The 19,995-nt window shown below is 46.9% G+C and overlaps 1 protein-coding gene across 2 annotated transcripts in view; it reads left to right on the forward strand.

The window, feature by feature from the left end:
• LOC133342583 (metabotropic glutamate receptor 8-like) overlaps positions 1–19,995 on the forward strand; it is a 276,081-nt gene that overhangs the window by 247,926 nt on the left and 8,160 nt on the right. For both annotated transcript variants that reach the window (XM_061551797.1, XM_061551796.1), the window contains one exon: positions 3,607–3,859. In XM_061551797.1, the coding sequence (XP_061407781.1) occupies positions 3,607–3,859 (253 nt within the window). The remainder of the gene's footprint in view (positions 1–3,606; positions 3,860–19,995) is intronic.

Raw genomic sequence — 19,995 nt, forward strand, 5'->3', positions numbered from 1 at the left:
ACCATAACGAGGACAGGGCATCCTCGACCTAGGGATAAACGAGAACGCACGCACGTACACTCACAATGGCAACGGATAGCCAAGGAGAATCCAAGAATCAGTTGAGACCAAGAGCAAGCCTGGCAATGAGAGGATTACATTCCCAGCCGTCGGTCAAGCACCGAATTGCTGCACTACTTCAGAAGTATGGCCTACCGTCCTTTAGGTAAAAAGTCTCATGGGGGTTCCATCAACCCCGGATTACTGATGCCCAACCACGACACGTAAAACACGCAAGGATGCAGCCCTGCAATCACGTGCACTCCCCCCACTAGCACGGTTGGCTACGTACGGTGCGAAATAATTTGAGCATACACACTAGTAAAAAAAAACGTGTGCTGTACTTTTACGATTGCTTCAAATTCACACGTATTTGCTGGAATGTGCACTTAAACCTTGCAGTACTTTACATTGCAATGATTTTATTACTTGCGTTATAGTGTCATTGGGGGCGCATTGCATTGATGCCATCCTCGCAAGAGCCCACAACGCCATCACGAACGCGTTGTGATTCGTAATACCGGTCGCAGAAGACATCGCGTTAAATGGTCATCTTTCCCCGTCATCATTTTGTGTAATGAATGTAAAATGTTCTCACCGTGACTTTTTCTCTGCTTCTCACGCTGCCCGCGTCTGTCTGTGCGTCTCTCACAGCCGCTGTGCATGATGAGTACCCGTGTCTCTCTCTGTACACGCATATTTACTCATCATGCCACTGCTGCCACCGAGATCTCCAGAAAGCCGCTCCAGAAGGAGCTCTAGACAGCCACTCTCTCTCGAGAGACTATTTTGGCCTACTCTTCCACACTTGCCAGATGTCTTGTAATACCTGTGAGTATTCTAAACTAAAGATTTTTTTTTATTTTACAAGGTAAGGCCCACTGAGCAATATAGCTATTTTTCAGCTATCACAAATGATAGCTCAACGAATCTGTTCATCATGTGGAAATTAATATCAGCCAAATATTCTTAAACCCATGCGACCACAGGGAGAACATGCAAACTCCAAATATAGCCGTCAGGATGGCGATCGCACCCACAACCTCCTGTATACTTGGCGAGGTAGTTAACATATTACAATGGCAAGATAGACAGAGATATTCAAACTCCAAATATACAGCAGCAGGCGTCAGGGTCTGGATTGAACCCACGACCTCCTGCATACTAGGCGAGGTAGTTAACATCGCACTGCCGTGGCGCCCCAACTCACACTCTATCCCACCACACACAACCTGCTGTGTAGCCATTTGTACTGCGAGGTGTACAGAGGAGGGGGAGATTTAGCAAACTTGCACTGTTGTTTCAACTGCATGAAAAACAACATCGTATTGCACTTCACGGTGTTCTGCAGCTTAGAACACAACGGGCAATATTCAAGACGTCTTATGAGAGCATACCTCAAATGACCTCTTTATTGAACTGTAAAAAGTAAATCTGTGCATGCATGGCTATCATCTGCATTTTTAGAAAAGGTAAAGATGTGGGTGGGGTCTTAAAGATCGTGTGGCCAATTGAGGTCATTGAATACATAATTGCACGGCTACTCCTATATTACTTTTGATAGCAGCACCTGGAGAATTTGAATGGCCCAAAGTATGTAATTTCGCTTAAGTGTGCGATTACCGTTGGTGCCAGCTCGAGAGATGAAGGTGCCCAAACTGTTGTAATCTCAACAGAAAGTGCTGAGGAGGCGAATTCCATCAGCTCCCTTTAAAATGAGACGCACACATTTTATTCGAGTGTAAAGTTTGAGAAGAGCAGACAAAGTTGCAGAGCGAGTGATCGTGAGCAATGGGGCAGCATAGTTGAAGAGTGATGTGACTGGATAGACATATAAAGTCGGGATGATCCAGAGAGTGCTGAATATTGCATTCTTATGTCATTCATGTTGACTTCATATGACAAATAACTCTGGATAATATTCAACTGGTCAGGTGGATCAGCTGCAGAGTCATCAGATCCCAATCATAAGAAGTTCAAATCCTGGTTAAGGGGGTTAACTCTGTCCATCATCCTTCCAGGGTAAATAAATGAAGTACCACTTTGTGGATATGTCAACAGTGGATTGGGCCCATGGTTATACTCACCCCCGCCATAATAATGTGGAATTTCCACCAGGAGATTAGCGCAACTCAAAATGCTCATTCGAGCAGAAATCACCTTTGTTTTCACTTGTGTCATATTTTCGTGCAAGCTTCTCTCTAAAATGTGACATTATAAATCAGCGAGTTGTTATTTCACTCTGAAGACTGATTTATATATTGTGTATAGATCGTCTCTTACATGGCTAATCCAACCTGAAATGTAAAGGTGACCAATATATTACAGTACAGCAAATATAATGTACAGCTATTTTCAAAGCTTTGTTAACCCTTTTTCATTGTGTGTGAATTTCTTGGGCACTTTGGTTTATTTTATAGATTTTTTCTCCCCCAGATGCAGAACATTTCATGCAGGGCCGTTGTGCACAAGTGTCATGGCAATCTATGACGCTTTCCTTAAATGAATGTAGAATACGTGTGATTTGTGCAAATTATACACAAATATTACACGTGTAGAGGAGTAAAAAGGGGACGTGACGTCAGGTGTGCCGTTCAGTGCGATGACGTCACGTCTCCTAGGGTACTTAAGGGAGACCCCGTGACGTAAGCGGGGTCACTGTGGGAACGGGTAGAGTAAACAGGGTGAAGAGGGAACCAGGGGTAGAGAGAGGGATCGAATAGGGAGTCTGGGGAGAAGCCGGTGGTAGCCGTAGAGGTGCTCTCTCTCCGCTCGGTGGAGTCAACAGAGTCCACGATCCGACACGAGAGAGAGAGACCGGAGCTAGCCGGCAGGGACCCGGACTCAGAGTGGGACCCCTAGCCCCTGGGAGTTGTGTACCCTGCTGTGTAATATTGATAAGCTTTAATAAACCCTGGCGGAAGCCCTTAACTTACCTCCGTCTACGAGTACGTCCGTCGGAACTTCTCTACACATGTATGTTAATTGTAACCAAAACTGCACAAATGAGATGAAAAAATAGAGAATAGGTGGTATCTCATATCAATGAAAAAAAAATTCTAAAGTAACTCGATTTTGGTGAGCTTTCAGTTATGAATAAATTGATACTACGTATCACCCAGCGTGGCAGTAATAGATGGAAAAGTATCTCAAAATCCCCCCCCCCCCGTCCCCTCTGTCCACCGAGCAGTAGAAATGGGTTCACCACATTTAGTCAACTTGCAGGCCGCGTTTGGTGGGGTAAACACTAGGCCCTCCCCGGCCTCCACTAAAACATATGAACAATGTGCCAGACTAGGCCACATACCATCTGGAAGGGGCTCTTTTAGAGCTCCCTGTAGTGGTATGCCTTCAGCAGCAGTGGCATAAGTAAGCAATTGCAGGGCTGCCCCTTTACCTAATCCACCTATTATTTCTTCACCTCTATCTCAGACATTGAAATGCCACCTCCGATCGCTCTCAGTCAGCCTCGAGCGAACTTACCCGTTGCACACATGTCATGTTAACCCGCTGAACTTGTCATCTTCTCTGTCTGCCCCTCTTCCTTTCTCCCCCGCGCGTGCGAAGCTGGGCATCCAGACGACCACGCTCACCATCGCCATGAGCCTCAGCGCCTCCGTTTCGCTGGGGATGCTCTTCTGCCCCAAGGTGTACATCGTGCTCCTGAGGCCGGAGCTCAACGTGCAGAAGCGCAAGCGCAGCTTCAAAGCCGTCGTGACGGCCGCCTCCGCCACCCAGAAGCTGTCGCACAAGGCGAGCGAGAGACCCAACGGCCAGGCGACGACGGAGCTGTACGAGAACACGGCTGACACTGCTGCTGGTGAGTGTTGAACTTCTTTTGCACCGCACGTAGCCAACCGTAATCATCGGAGGTGCGGGGGAACGACGACAAACTATGTACAGAAATCAATTTTCAAGAAATATAGATTTTAAGCTTTCGTGACTGCAATGATTCATATCCTTGGGTTTTTTTCGGTAAAGTCACGTAGGTAAAAACATTAAAAAGTAAAATAAAATAAAAATCACGACGTTGCCTCCGAAACGTCGTGATTTTTATTTTATTTCACTTTTTAATGTTTTTACCTACGTGACTTTACCGAAAAAAACCTAAGGATAATTTTCAAGAAATTAGTTTTCAATCGAGATTTGAAAGTGCATAGTTCTCGTGGCTTCCTAATACCACAAGGAAGAGTGTTCCAGACGGCCGCAGAAGTGCGTCTGAAAGCGCCGCACGATGCGGTGATCGTCTTCGTTCGATGGCTTAGCCAAAAGCTGCTGCGAGGATGACCAGGGTTCACGTGATGGTTTACGCTCCTTGATGAGATTAGCAAGGCACTGTGGTTCATTCGTGGCAAGCGCTTTGTGTGTAATGAGTGCGGCCTTGCAACGCATTCTTTCTGCAACTGGAAACCAATGCACCAGGCAACGTCACATGGTCCACATCCTCTCTCTCTCGCTGCCTTCAAGTGTCACCTCAACACCTTCCTCTTCAACCCCGTGCCTTCAGACTTCTTAATATCGCTTCCTTTCTCTCATTCATCATCTTGGTTATTCACTCCCGGGTGAGTGAGTGGGTGAGTGAATCGCTTCCGTGCTCTCATTCCCTTGCTTGGTCCATCCCGTTACTTACCGGTGAGTGAGTGGGTGAGTTGCTTCATTTCTCTACATCCCTTGCTTAGTCGTTTCTGGATGAGTGAGTGAGTGATTGGGTGAGTGAGTTCTTTCTTAGCTTGGTCCCTTTGATTATCTCTCGTTTTTAGTTTGTAATTCTGCGCCCTGAGATGTAAGTTGCTGCTGTTGCCAGCTGCCCGCAGTTTACCTCACGCCAGGGTTGGTCAGCTGAGGTCATCAAGAAAGGCTTTTATTTGAAATGCCTCACCTATGAGCTTTCCAGACAATATTGGTGTGGAAAGCCAATATGCCGATGAGTATATTTATATGCGGGGAGACAGGGTGGAGATCTGTTGATATATGTTATTGCACGTGATGCTCCACCATAACACACAATGAGTTAGTAAAAACAAAACTTTTTTATTTACCAGGTAAAGCAGGAAGTGTTACTACCTAGGCCACATTGCCCGAAACGACCACAAATACCAGCTATTAAAGCAAATCCTGGAAGGAAAAATCGAAGGGAAAAAACGACCAGGACGGCCAAAAACGACATGGCTCAGTAACATCAAAACATGGCTACAATTAACAACAGCACAAACTCTACACGCCGTGCTAGACCGGGACCAATATCATCGTGAAGTCGCACACGCCGTTAGGCAGCACTAAAGAAGAAGAAAGCCCACTGAGCTAATAGCTCCCGTTCACATTATCCAAAACTGGTCAAATGTAAGGTGGATGTTATTTGCATCGCAATGGAAAACAAATTGACGCGGTTGTTTATTTGGCTGTGTCAGGTGGTGGAGGAGGGTGAATGACAGACAGTGGCATTCGTTGAGTGGCATTTTACCCACACGATCGCACCCAACAAGGAACATTTTGGAATCGTGTTTTTTTTTATCCTCAAACTATTGCCCAGAGAGGCCACTGGTTGAACGTTGTGTTTATTGCAGGAATGGTGTGCGCTTTGTTACATACTCAAGGAGCACTTTAAATCGACAAACAAAAATGCATTGTTGACAGTGGCAAGAAGTGGCAAGCATAGTGTTGAGTTGGACATGAAAACATTTTGACAGCTTAACAGCGGCTCTTGAATGTCTGACCTTAGCCAAAGACACAGAACTGAACATAAATTGTAAAATAACCAATGATATGTGTGTGGGTTTTTTACCCTTAATTAAATGCCAGATATGTTGTTTATTGTGCTTTCATGGAAGTCGTATTTTTTTAGTTTTTTTTAAACAAAATTTTAATTATTATCCAGTGAAGATGTGTTGTAAAAAAAACAATTCTATATACATTTACGTAGTATAATAATTTGTAGAAAAAGTAAATTTACAACCACAACTATCACACGTATTTTCATAAAAAACTATTATACTCATTTTTTTTATATAGTACAGATAAGACAATTATTGAATCATCTTGTACAGAAAATGATTGAAAAATATAGTTTCGGGAAATAAAATGTCAATTAATGTTTGCCCAAGGCTCACGAGGGGTTGTAACATACTGAATTCCTGGTCAAGGGACCCACGATGATGCATTATAATGAAGAAGAATGTCAATGGCGGGCAGGTAATTGTGTTTGTATGACATGAGTGCATGAGTGGGAATCAAGGCTATGTCTTGATTAGGATGCTGATCTGCTTAGTATCTCGGCCTAACTCTGGATCTTTATATTTTTTCTGTCTGAATCTAACGAACGCTAAGCTGCGGGAGCAATTTTGACGAGCAATGGCTCATTTTAAAGGTCTTGTTCTAATTGGAAATAGATCCGTATGCCCTGACATATTTCGCTGTTCTGCTGACCCTGAGCAATATGAAGACATTTTTTTTGTATAATGCTTTTAATTAGGTTTTTTTCTTTCTCCCAAACCGCACATGACATTAAGCCAGTGGTGGCTTTTAGCAGTAACACAGCCAAACTAATTCTGTCACACTAATGAAATATTGGCATGCGATGCCATGCTAAAAGCCTGCACTCTCATCAACATCACAGTGGAACCTGTCTAATGCTATGTACCGCTGTCAGTGAACAATATCCTGAACCACCCGACGTACCTCAAGGAGAAGCTGTGTAACCGTGGCTTCAGTGACCGCACGCGACAGCGCACTCACACGCTCTACACCTCATTGCCATGGGAATGCCATGCTAAGGCCCGCATTTTTAAATCCTTTATATTAAGTTCGCTTGCTTGCTTGCGCGCGCGCGCTTACGACCGTGCAAATCTTTAGGTCGTTTTTTAACCCACTTCCCGTGATTCAATCGAGCTGACATTTTGCACACAGACTCGTTGTGCGTGACAATTTCTTTTCGTGAACATTTTTTCCCAAAATTTTACACTTTTTAGGGATTTTTTTTTTAGATTTAATTACCAATTGCTTAATGGTGGCAGGCAATCATCTGACCCATAGGTGGCAGCCATCTCAAGCCAGAGGACGAGAGGACTCTAGCCGCCCGTTTCAAAGACCAATGTGGGCTGGGTTGTGGCCCATTGAACACGCATATAAAGGATTTATAGTGAAAAACTTTGTTTTTACGGGTTAATTTTTTATATTTGCTGTTACACTAACAGCTCATCACGTGGCCATGGATTTTCAGATTGTGAACAAAACAGCAACGCTGTGTTTTCTTTTTGGTTCCGGTATACAATAGCTGTCGGATGTGCTTTCGGGTTGTACCGTATGTCCATCGGCATGCTGGAAGATTCTCGGGGAACTAATTTGACAAATTGCAACCTGAAAACACACCAGAGAGCTACATAGCACAACTGCAAACGCGTGGGTTGTCAACAGAAAGGCAAGACACCACTTTAATTAGTAAAGAGCTCCAGGTGACTGCATTGGCTTCCTCAATTCCTGATCAATTATCTCATTTAGCATGGCTTTCCTTTTCACTTTCAACACGTACAATTTTGAAAGTAAACAAAGACAAAGATCCCTCATACGTCCTTATGCACTGTTTGAGCATGTGTAGTCAGCAATCGCGACATAGAGGCACCACAAAAGCGATACAAAGACTCCCTGAAGAAGTCCCTCACTGCTTGCTGCATCGATCACCGTCAGTGGGCAACACAAGCAGCTGATTGCAACTCCTGGCGGCACACAGTCCACCAGGCCACCTCCTTCTTCGAAGATACCCGCAGGGCCCGTATGGAGGACAAAAGGAGAAGGAGGAAGAACCATGATCCCTCAGCACCCATCCCAGATCAGACCTTCACTTGCAGCCGTTGTGGCAGGACCTGCTTGTCCCGCATAGGCTTCGTCAGCCACCAGCGTGCCTGCAGAAGACGTGGATGTCCTTCCTAGATCTTCGTTCGCGAAGCCAAGCCATGATGATGAGTCAGCAATCACCTGTCAGAGCCTGAATGGCAGCACGATACTTATGTTCGTACACTGTACCACCAGGTGCTCATTTCAGGCCGAGTCAACCTTGGGAATGTCCAGGTTCAGTCCAGATAATGCCCGCCAAGGATTTTAGTTACGTCCGGCATTGAATTGTGGTTTCTGGCTTTGTAGTGAAGTGCGGTAGCCAATGTGCCACCACCCACTGGTACCCACTGTGTCACCACCCACTGGTACCCACTGTGTCACCACCCACTGGTACCCACTGTGTCACCACCCACTGGTACCCACTGTGCCACCACCCACTGGTACCCACTGTGTCACCACCCACTGGTACCCACTGTGTCACCACCCGCTGGTACCCACTGTGTCACCACCCACTGGTACCCACTGTGCCACCACCCACTGGTACCCACTGTGTCACCACCCACTGGTACCCACTGTGTCACCACCCACTGGTACCCACTGTGTCACCACCCGCTGGTACCCACTGTGTCACCACCCACTGGTACCCACTGTGTCACCACCCGCTGGTACCCACTGTGTCACCACCCACTGGTACCCACTGTGTCACCACCCACTGGTACCCACTGTGTCACCACCCACTGGTACCCACTGTGTCACCACCCGCTGGTACCCACTGTGTCACCACCCACTGGTACCCACTGTGTCACCACCCACTGGTACCCACTGTGCCACCACCCGCTGGTACCCACTGTGTCACCACCCACTGGTACCCACTGTGTCACCACCCTCTGGTACCCACTGTGTCACCACCCACTGGTACCCACTGTGTCACCACCCACTGGTACCCACTGTGCCACCACCCACTGGTACCCACTGTGTCACCACCCTCTGGTACCCACTGTGTCACCACCCACTGGTACCCACTGTGTCACCACCCGCTGGTACCCACTGTGTCACCACCCACTGGTACCCACTGTGTCACCACCCGCTGGTTACCACTGTGTCACCACCCGCTGGTACCCACTGTGTCACCACCCACTGGTACCCACTGTGTCACCACCCGCTGGTACCCACTGTGTCACCACCCACTGGTACCCACTGTGTCACCACCCGCTGGTTACCACTGTGTCACCACCCGCTGGTACCCACTGTGTCACCACCCACTGGTACCCACTGTGTCACCACCCACTGGTACCCACTGTGTCACCACCCACTGGTACCCACTGTGTCACCACCCACTGGTACCCACTGTGTCACCACCCACTGGTACCCACTGTGTCACCACCCTCTGGTACCCACTGTGTCACCACCCGCTGGTACCCACTGTGTCACCACCCACTGGTACCCACTGTGTCACCACCCACTGGTACCCACTGTGTCACCACCCACTGGTACCCACTGTGTCACCACCCACTGGTACCCACTGTGTCACCACCCACTGGTACCCACTGTGTCACCACCCACTGGTACCCGATGTGTCACCACCCACTGGTACCCACTGTGTCACCACCCACTGGTACCCACTGTGTCACCACCCTCTGGTACCCACTGTGTCACCACCCGCTGGTACCCACTGTGTCACCACCCACTGGTACCCACTGTGTCACCACCCACTGGTACCCACTGTGTCACCACCCACTGGTACCCACTGTGTCACCACCCACTGGTACCCACTGTGTCACCACCCACTGGTACCCACTGTGTCACCACCCACTGGTACCCACTTGCCACCACCCGCTGGTACCCACTGTGTCACCACCCGCTGGTACCCACTGTGTCACCACCCACTGGTACCCACTGTGTCACCACCCGCTGGTACCCACTGTGTCACCACCCACTGGTACCCAGGACTAATATTTATTACTTCTCAGGCTTCGACACTTGACTTGTTTGCTCCTAGTTTAGTGTTCGTAGATTTGTTTCACGCAGACTATTGTAATGGTGTTTTGAAGGAGCTGTCAATACCTGTAGCGGACGTTGCCTAACTTGCTACCGATAAAAAGTACAAAAATTGGGATTGTTTAGTGCAGTTTGTAAGATCAATATTCCAGATTTTTTATAGATTCATGTAATGACTATGAGCTGCTCATCATACTAAATTGCAATGCATGCACTGATCGTGCTTCACGTTGTATGACAGCTGCAGCGAGGATTTAATATAACACGTATCATGCATGCTAATGAAATTAAAAGTTTGAAATATTAGGAAGGTGATATTTAAGATTGATTTTATAATGGGTATGGTCTGGGCACAGCTCAGCTGGAAGAGCAGCAGGCTGCCATTCATCAGTTCAATAACCATCCAGGTTTAGTCGATAATCCATCTAGGGTCGGTAAAGTGAGTACCACTGGAGACTTCACCGTTTGGTGGGAAATGAATGTGTATTGTCTTAGAGACCAGAAGTTGGAATTTCAACGACTGGATTAGGACTACCAATAGAGATGAACATCACCCAATACGTATTTGCACATAGGGGATCTTTCGTAGATATGGGTTGCAGCACACCCCAGAGTTAAATATAGCATGCCGTTGTACGACAGCTGCAGCTAGAATTTAATATAATACGCTGCCATAACTGAATGTGTCTTTAGATAACACTCCACTGTCTTTGAACACAACATAATAATCAACAGCCATTCTCTAGCCACTGCTGCATGAATGCACATGCATATTGGCATCATTACCTGTGCTCGTGTGTGGCTGTAATCCGTTTCATTTGTGCATGTGACTTTGCATTGCTCCATCTCACCTTAGGATGCTCCAATGAGTGTGTCTTCTCGGCTGGCAAATTATAAATAGATTGTAGATAGATTGCATTCATTTCAGCAGTAAGGGCCGAATGAGCTGTTAGGCTCTATTGCATGGTCATCCTGTGATGATTGAATGATTGAACATATTATGTATATATGAAGTGAATACATGAGCACAAGAAAGCAATGTCATACTGGCGCTTGCAGTGTTCAGCAATTCAGCTGCATACAAGCTCGGTTTTTTTTGCAGAATTAATTGAACACGTGATTGTATTGAATTGCATACGTTTATCCATTCATTGTCTCGTTCATTTGCATCTTTAAAAAACAATCTTAAAATGCTTACTCCTGTAGTCAGTGCAGTAAACACACATTTTGCAAATGGTTAACCATTTAAATGCAATTCTTTTTGAGATCCCAAATTAAACAATTTACGAAAATAAAATGTTTCTTTGCAAAAATGTTACTCATGAGAATAGGGTTGCCCCTTTTTTCTGGCAACAAACAGCTGTGTTAAGATGTTTGAGCACCAAACTAAAACCTTTTACAAGGAATCGTGTCTGCACTAACCACAATATTTGTGGTCAGAATGCAAACAAAGAAAACACTCTAATAATATATGCATTGTCTTTGAAACTGATTGGTCCACACCAGAGACAGCTTTCTTTTAAGCCTCGTCTCAAAACGGTGTTAGACCAGAGGACGCCAAAAGGCGTATTAGAGAGACGTAGCGCCGAGGGTTGATTCCAGAGGACAGCCAAGAACGATCTCGGGACCGCCCCTTTATGCTCCTGGGCGTGGCCTCGCTCCACCCTCGGTCACGCCCCCTTTGGGATCTTTCTCGATGGATCCCGACTAAGCATCACGTGTCCCTCAAGCCTCCTTCGCTACCTTGTCCGGGTCACGTGCCCTCTCTGGTTCACCCAGACTACCCCGTCCTCACTTGCCCTCTCTCAGGCCGTCACCAGGACTATGCCCCCGAGGGCCCGCTCGCATGCTCACTCTGGCCCCCGAGAGAGGTTCCAGATAGACGCAAAGTAGCACTCTTGTTACAGTGGCTGGCGCTAACACCATAGTGACACAATTAACGTCACTACATATGTATCACTCTGATAGCAATTTAGTACATTTGGTATTTTAGCTATGTAACACTCTTAATAGCAATTTAGTATATTAGGTATCTGCGTCGTTCTTATGCACAAGGCTACCACAAAGGCACGATCTTTCTCGCAGACGAGTATAATCTGTCATCAGTGGGGAAATGTTGTGATGTGGCTTTACCCAATTGAGACATTTGTGAGTAGTTTCTCATTTTTTTTCGCACATTTGGCCCACGTTGCTGGCACACATGGCCTACTCTTTGTCAAATAGCACCGATAGGATCTTTAACGTTGACTGCGAAAGCAGACGGTACACCGCATGAAATGGTTCACACACCTGCGCTGGAAACTATGGCGGCTGCTGTTCTTCAACCGCGAATCTCCGTAACGAACGTCAAATGCGCCACCGCTCATGTTTTTACCCTTCTCCGATTTAACATCGCCGATACATATGCCTTTGTATTTAGAAATTATGTAGACCAACTGAATTGTGTGTGTGTGTGCATACTGAAAGGGGCAGTGTGACGACTGTATAATCTTATCAAAATGGGATTGATTCATGACCAACGAAAAATCCAGGGGCTGGGAAAATATACTTTTGACAATGGTCTGGGCCTCATTTAGGTTGACTTAGCATAACATGACAACACGATGTGGTGTATTCACATCGGCACCAAGGAGACGACAGGCGACCTGGCGTGGTGCTGCCCGTGCCATTCTCGTGCGTGCCGTGCCGCCCTCAATGGGCTTGAGCTAACAGCACTCGCGCTGATATCGTCTACGGAGCTAAATGGGATGGGGGGTCTTTGTCATTTTAGACTCTTATCAGAAGCCAAAGGCAGTGTGCATATGCTTGATTATAACATCCCTTTAGAGAATGACAGCACGTGTTGGCAATGACATTCTGCTTTTATTGCCAAGGGCAGGGTGATTATTATTTTTAGCGCCAGCCACTTAAACTATGGTATGTTAATAAGTATAACCCGTAAAAACAAAGTTTTCCACTATAAATCCTTTATATGCGTGGCAGCTAGAGTCCTCTCGTCCTCTGGCTTGAGATGGCTGCCACCTATGGGTCAGATGATTGCATGGCACCATTAAGCAATTGGTAATTAAATATAATATTTTTGTCCTAAAAAGTGTAAAATTTTGGAATTTTTTTTCACGAACATTAATTGTCACGCACAACGAGTCTGTGTGGAAAATGTCAGCTCGATTGGATCACGGGAAGTGGGTTAAAAAACGACCGAAAGATTTGCACGGTCCTAAGCAAGCGAGCGAACTTAATATAAAGGATTTAAAAATAGTGCAGCTCGGTGTGTGTGTGTTAGACACAAGTCTAACTCGAGATGCTGAACTAAGCCCACGTTTCGGGGAAAATGTATGTTTACCCAGCCATTTAAAGCGTTGGCAAAGAGGTGCGACTATTTATTCGAAGTGAGTGTCCAGAGGGGGAAAAAAAAGGGGTATATAAGGGTAATTTATTTAATTGCCAAGAACCATTTATCATGGCAGGTAAAGAGGTGCAATTACGTTGGCATTATAAAACACTCGGCAAGTGTACAATTTATTTCACTGTAGCTTCACTCGCGTACTGACCTCTTTGCTAAGGGGGGCCCGCAAAGGATAGGGCATTTATTAAAATTGCTGTGCGTGCGTGCTTATTTTCATAAAAGAGAGAGAGAGAAAGAGAGCAATAGGGGAGCAAGGGAAAATGGGGATGCCAATCAGTTCAGCTTGCTAAATATTGTGTGTGCCTGTTTCTTTGCCGCCCTTACCATGTATATAATTTGCAACAAAACCTATAGGGCGTGACCTCATTTAAAGGGTGCGTGGGAGGGAAGTGGCAAAATATAATTTGAAAAACTAACTTCAAACGAGTGTGAAACGCTAAACGGAACGAGCAACGATACGATCCGGTATCGTCTGCCATGCTCAGCCGTCGACATTGGATGCGATCTCGCTTTTACATTGTACTCCGCGTTTGCTTTTCGTGCAGTCCTCTCCAGCTACTGCAGGCTGTCGGCAATCCGTGTCTGTAGCCGTGTTTTGATTTTGTTTTCGGGAGACAAGGGTAAGTGTTTTGCATTCAATCCACTTGCCCTCTGAATTTCCCACAAACCTTGGTAGGCAATGGCTCATTGTACTTGTTGCAACATCCAATACGGGTAATACGATCATCTCGATGTGTATTTATCAATATTTATCATCCATTTATCCATATTTATCTCACCAAATCACCGCAATTATATATATTTTGGGGTAGGCTGGTGCGTCATTCAAAAATCACCGCATGCGTCAAGCACCCACTACACCGTTAAGATGTGGCCTGTGTAGATGCAGGACAGTAAAGAGGTTACTGACCAATCTACGTTCGTCTCTGAGTGTCGTACTTTTGCTGGGGATGTGTGTGTTTTCTCCGAACACTCGAATTTCCTCCCATTATACATGTTGCAAACATCACAAAGAGGCCCGTGCTTCCGGAGTGTATTGCGAGGATTTTCTAGGTAAATGTTGTCATTGTTATTGTGAACATGGTATTAAAAGCAGGTTCATTATACCTTGTGTTCAATTAGCTTGGCGGCTGCTTATCACAAAGAAGGGGGAAATACATATTAATGGTGATTAGCAGGTGGCTTAGAGGGGAGAGCGCTGCTGAAATTCGAGATTCAAATTGGGGTAGCTATCCTAGATTAAATTGGGTTTTCAATTACAATGCATTGATGGCCTTGCTCTGACCACCAATAACTACATTTAGATTTTCGACATAATTAAATTTCGGGCGTGGGGGAAATCCAGCTCTGAAAAAAATGCTAAAATATAAAAAAGTCAACCCTTCATATTTGCGGGGGATACGTTCTTGTGGAACTGTGCGAATATTAATCCTTAAGGCTCATGAGGAAAATATGGTTAGGGGAACATAAACCTACATATTACGTTTAAATATAAACATACAAACTGTACGTATATATGAATGAATGAATACATGTATAGCGGTGTGATATTAATGATTTAACTTACCTTTCGTAATATTGAACGTGAACATATCTACAAACGCAAATTTCAGTGAGTAAATGAATATTTCACGGTACGTAATTCCCAAGCAATTGCAAATGAAAGCACTTTGCGTGCGAAGGCCGGCCGAGGGGGGGGGGGGGTGGGGCGGTGGGCACTTATCCGGGTGGTCTCGCGCGTGTGCCACGGCGCCGCAAACGTTTTAAACACAAACCGCACGAAATCCAAAGGGCACTCCGATGCATTCGTCGCGAGTACGCGCAACCGCGATCGTAACACCCGCGAATATTGAAGATTTTACTGTCGGCGCATTTGACTGTCACGCGATGAACATTTCTAGAGAAGATGATGTGGACAAACGCATTGCCTCCAGTGATCACTTGAAGAGATCTAAGAAGTGATCTTCTGTTTAGCTCCTACCACCAGCCACTCTATAACATGGATTTATGCACTTAATTTACCAGTGTTATGAATAAAAAATAATAAAAATTATGACATGGACGCCAAAAGCTAAATTGGAATAAAATATCGTATTAAAAATTTATTTACCATATCACAGGTAAATATTTTTTTTTTAAGTAAGTGGACTTAGAAGAAACCATGGCCAATAGGCAAGAATAATGATAGAGTGGCAGCCAAGGAATGGAACACGTCTGAGAATTGAGTTGGAGATGGAGCAATTAAATAATATCGTGCCCAGGCGCTAGGTGAATTACTACATCGCAGGGTCATGGTAGGTAGCAGCTGCTAGAGAAAGTGATCATCCAACAGTGGATAGACCATGGATTACGACGATGATGATGATGATCCATCCCCCGCACCTCCGATTAGCACGGCTGGCTACGTACGATGCGAAAGAATCAACGTACTTAACACACGTGATTTGGTGCTAAGCAAAAGAACATGTTATGAGCATATGCCTTCAAGAGCGCAACGAAACGATGCCCTTCAAAAACCCCCCTTTGAGTTGTTTCCAAAAGAGAAAACAAACGTAGTGGGACAGAGGTCCCATGTCATTGTTCAAGAAATATACTCACTCGCAATGGACGAGGCAGGCACCATGGCTCCGTTCTCGCTGTGCATTTATTTTCGTTTATGTATGCATTTTAGTAATAAGTAGTGTCTAAATTATTTCATACCACCCCCTTAATGTATAATATGCCACGTAAAATATAATTTATTATCCTCTGGAATGGATTATTTCCTTCCCTTTATTTCTTATGGAAAAAATTCGTTTGGTTTCCGTCATTTTCGGTATAAGTCCTACCTTCTGGAAAGAATTAACGACGTATCCCGAGGTACCACTGTGCGTGGTGAAATCCACGCAGTTCCCAACAATGTACCGAAGGTAGAGGAGAGACGTGGTGGCGATAAGCCAATGATGTGAAAGTTTCGATTTAAAGCTTTCGTGACTGCAGGGATTCATCTTCTTGGTTCTTTCGGTAAAGTCACGTAGAATGGAAATAATAAAATAATAAAAATAAAACATAATAAAATAATTCTCACGAAGAACAGGTCTGTCAAAAAGACAGAGTCTGAAAGACACACCTGTTCTTCACCTGAGGACGGCTGCTTGCGTTGTGACCGAAACGTCGTGAGAATTATTTTATGATGTTTTATTTTTATTATTTTATTATTTCCATTCTACGTGACTTTACCGAAAGAACCAAGAAGATGTGAAAGTTGGCGTACTCACAAGCAGTAGACAAAACAAAGGAGCCGCCAGACTAATGGCGAGGGACTTCCTGCAATGTGTCAGCGTGTGTCGAATCACATATCAGCAGGGCAGGTTCGTGCCGTATTATTTCATCCAGAACAGACATGTACAGGGAACTCCATCGTGAATGAAGTTGCTGTCGTATGTGATGTGATTTAGAGGGGATGTGTGCGAGACTTGAGGGTATGTGCCAAAGACTGCTTCCATTCATCAATGTGGTGCCTGGTCTTTCATTACATCTGGCTTGTGCATGCCCACAGCTGCCTAACTTTATCCACACTCATGTGCTAACCCCTTTTGTGTTGTATGTCTATGCACAAACACTTTTCATTGACACTTTGGGTTAAAACAAATTACCAAATAGCTCTCTTGTTAGGCTAACCTAAATGCCATGTAAAAACAAATGCCTTTAAGACCACGAAGCAATCCAAAGCAACTTTCACTCTGAAGTTGGTTAATTGAATATCGGACTGTTTGAACAGGTTTGCCTCTGATGACTCTTTATTGGCAATGAGGTTGCACTACTCACACATCCCCTGGTGTCCATTTGAAGCAAAGCAGAAACATTCTGAGCTGAAAATCTATGTGGGGACATTCAGTGATTGGCAGGGAGAAAGTGGAAAGGCCACTCGATACGATACAATTTGCATGTATATTGTCTATAAATGCAAGCACATCTTAAGACGCTGTCCTAAAATATTTGTGTACATTGTTATTTTATAGAGATAAGTAGCCACAAGCAGATGTGAACATAAGAAAGCCTCTGAGCCCTGAGCTAACAGCCCAGATGGCCGTGGGGAGTTCCAGATGATGGGGACAGCAGAGAAGAAGGAGTGACCTCTCACTGAGCAACGGTTGACTGGGGACCTTGACAGAAAGCCTTGGTTGCTGGAGTTTAGAGGGGAGTAGAGTGAGATGAGAGGGGAGAGGTAGGAGAGTGCGTGGAGGGGAGTGGAGTGAGATGAGAGGGGAGAGGTAGGAGAGTGTGTGGAGGGGAGTAGAGTGAGATAAGATGGGAGAGGTAGGAGAGTGCGTGGAGGGGAGTAGAGTGAGATAAGAGGGGAGAGGTAGGAGAGTGTGTGGAGGGGAGTAGAGTGAGATGAGAGGGGAGAGGTTGGGTCGTGTGTGGAGGGGAGTAGAGTGAGATGAGAGGGGAGAGGCAGGAGAGTGCGTGGAGGGGAGTAGAGTGAGATGAGAGGGGAGAGGTTGGGTAGTGTGTGGAGGGGAGTAGAGTGAGATGAGAGGGGAGAGGTAGGAGAGTGTGTGGAGGGGAGTAGAGTGAGATGAGAGGGGAGAGGTTGGGTAGTGTGTGGAGGGGAGTAGAGTGAGATAAGATGGGAGAGGTAGGAGAGTGCGTGGAGGGGAGTAGAGTGAGATAAGAGGGGAGAGGTAGGAGAGTGTGTGGAGGGGAGTAGAGTGAGATGAGAGGGGAGAGGTTGGGTCGTGTGTGGAGGGGAGTAGAGTGAGATGAGAGGGGAGAGGCAGGAGAGTGCGTGGAGGGGAGTAGAGTGAGATGAGATGGGAGAGGCAGGAGAGTGCCTGGAGGGGGGTAGAGTGAGTTTGAGAGGGGAGAGGTAGGAGAGTGTGGAGGGGGGTAGAGTTAGATGAGAGGGGAGAGGTAGGAGAGTGTGTGGAGGGGAGTAGAGTGAGATGAGAGGGGAGAGGCAGGAGAGTGCGTGGAGGAGAGTAGAGTGAGATGAGAGGGGAGAGGTAGGAGAGTGTGTGGAGGGGAGTAGAGTGAGATGAGAGGGGAGAGGCAGGAGAGTGCGTGGAGGGGACTAGAGTGAGATGAGAGGGGAGAGGTAGGAGAGTGTGTGGAGGGGAGTAGAGTGAGATGAGAGGGGAGAGGTAGGAGAGTGTGTGGAGGCGAGTAGAGTGAGATGAGAGGGGAGAGGTAGGAGAGTGTGTGGAGGGCAGTAGAGTGAGATGAGAGGGGAGAGGTAGGAGAGTGTGTGGAGGGAGTAGAGTGGAGATGAGAGGGGAGAGGCAGGAGAGTGTGTGGAGGGGAGTAGAGTGAGATGAGAGGGGAGAGGCAGGAGAGTGTGTGGAGGGGAAGTAGCGTGAGATGAGAGGAGAGAGGTAGGAGAGTGTGTGGAGGGGAGTAGAGTGAGATGAGAGGGGAGAGGTAGGAGAGTGTGTGGAGGCGAGTAGAGTGAGATGAGAGGGGAGAGGTTGGGTCGTGTGTGGAGGGCGAGTAGTGAGATGAGAGGGGAGAGGCAGGAGAATGTGTGGAGGGAGGAAGTAGAGTGAGATGAGAGGGGAGAGGCAGGAGAGCTGTGTGGCGGGAAGTAGAGGGAGATGAGAGGAGAGAGAGTAGGAGAGTGTGTGGCGGGGAGAGTAGAGTGAGATGAGAGGGGAGAGGCAGGAGAGTGTGTGGAGTGGGGTTTAGCGTGAGGAGAGGGGAGAGGAAGGAGAGTGTGTGGAGTGGGGTAGAGTGCGATGAGAGGGGAGAGGCAGGAGAGTGTGTGGAGGGGAGTAGAGTAAGATGAGAGGGGAGAGGCAGGAGAGTGTGTGGAGGGGAGTAGAGTGAGATGAGAGGGGAGAGGCAGGAGAGTGTGTGGAGTGGGGTAGAGTGAGATGAGAGGGGAGAGGCAGGAGAGTGTGTGGAGGGGAGTAGAGTAAGATGAGAGGGGAGAGGCAGGAGAGTGTGTGGAGGGGAGTTAGAGTGAGATGAGAGGGGAGAGGCAGGAGAGTGTGTGGAGTGGGTAGAGTGAGATGAGAGGGGAGAGGCAGGAGAGTGTGTGGAGGGGAGTAGAGTAAGATGAGAGGGGAGAGGCAGGAGAGTGCGTGGAGGGGAGTAGAGTGAGATGAGAGGAGAGAGGTAGGAGAGTGTGTGGAGGGGAGTAGAGTGAGATGAGAGGGGAGAGGTAGGAGAGTGTGTGGAAGGGAGTAGAGTGAGATGAGAGGGGAGAGGTAGGAGAGTGTGTGGAGGGCAAGTAGAGTGAGATGAGAGGGGAGAGGTAGGAGAGTGTGTGGAGGGAGTAGAGATGAGAGGGGAGAGGCAGGAGAGTGTGTGGAGTGGGGTAGAGTGAGATGAGAGGGGAGAGGCAGGAGAGTGCGTGGAGGGGAGTAGAGTGAGATGAGAGGGGAGAGGCAGGAGAGTGCGTGGAGGGGAGTAGAGTGAGATGAGAGGGGAGAGGTTGGGTCGTGTGTGGAGGCGAGTAGAGTGAGATGAGAGGGGAGAGGCAGGAGAGTGTGTGGAGTGGGGTAGAGTGAGATGAGAGGGGAGAGGCAGGAGAGTGTGTGGAGGGGAGTAGAGTGAGATGAGAGGGGAGAGGCAGGAGAGTGTGTGGAGGGGAGTAGAGTGAGATGAGAGGGGAGAGGTAGGAGAGTGCGTGGAGGGGAGTAGAGTGAGATGAGAGGGGAGAGGCAGGAGAGTGTGTGGAGGGGGGTAGAGTGAGATGAGAGGGGAGAGGCAGGAGAGTGTGTGGAGGGGAGTAGAGTGAG

Source organism: Lethenteron reissneri, chromosome 15, assembly GCF_015708825.2.
Source record: "Lethenteron reissneri isolate LAM-NWPU_2019-01 chromosome 15, ASM1570882v1, whole genome shotgun sequence".
Classification (NCBI taxonomy): Eukaryota; Metazoa; Chordata; class Hyperoartia; order Petromyzontiformes; family Petromyzontidae; genus Lethenteron; species Lethenteron reissneri.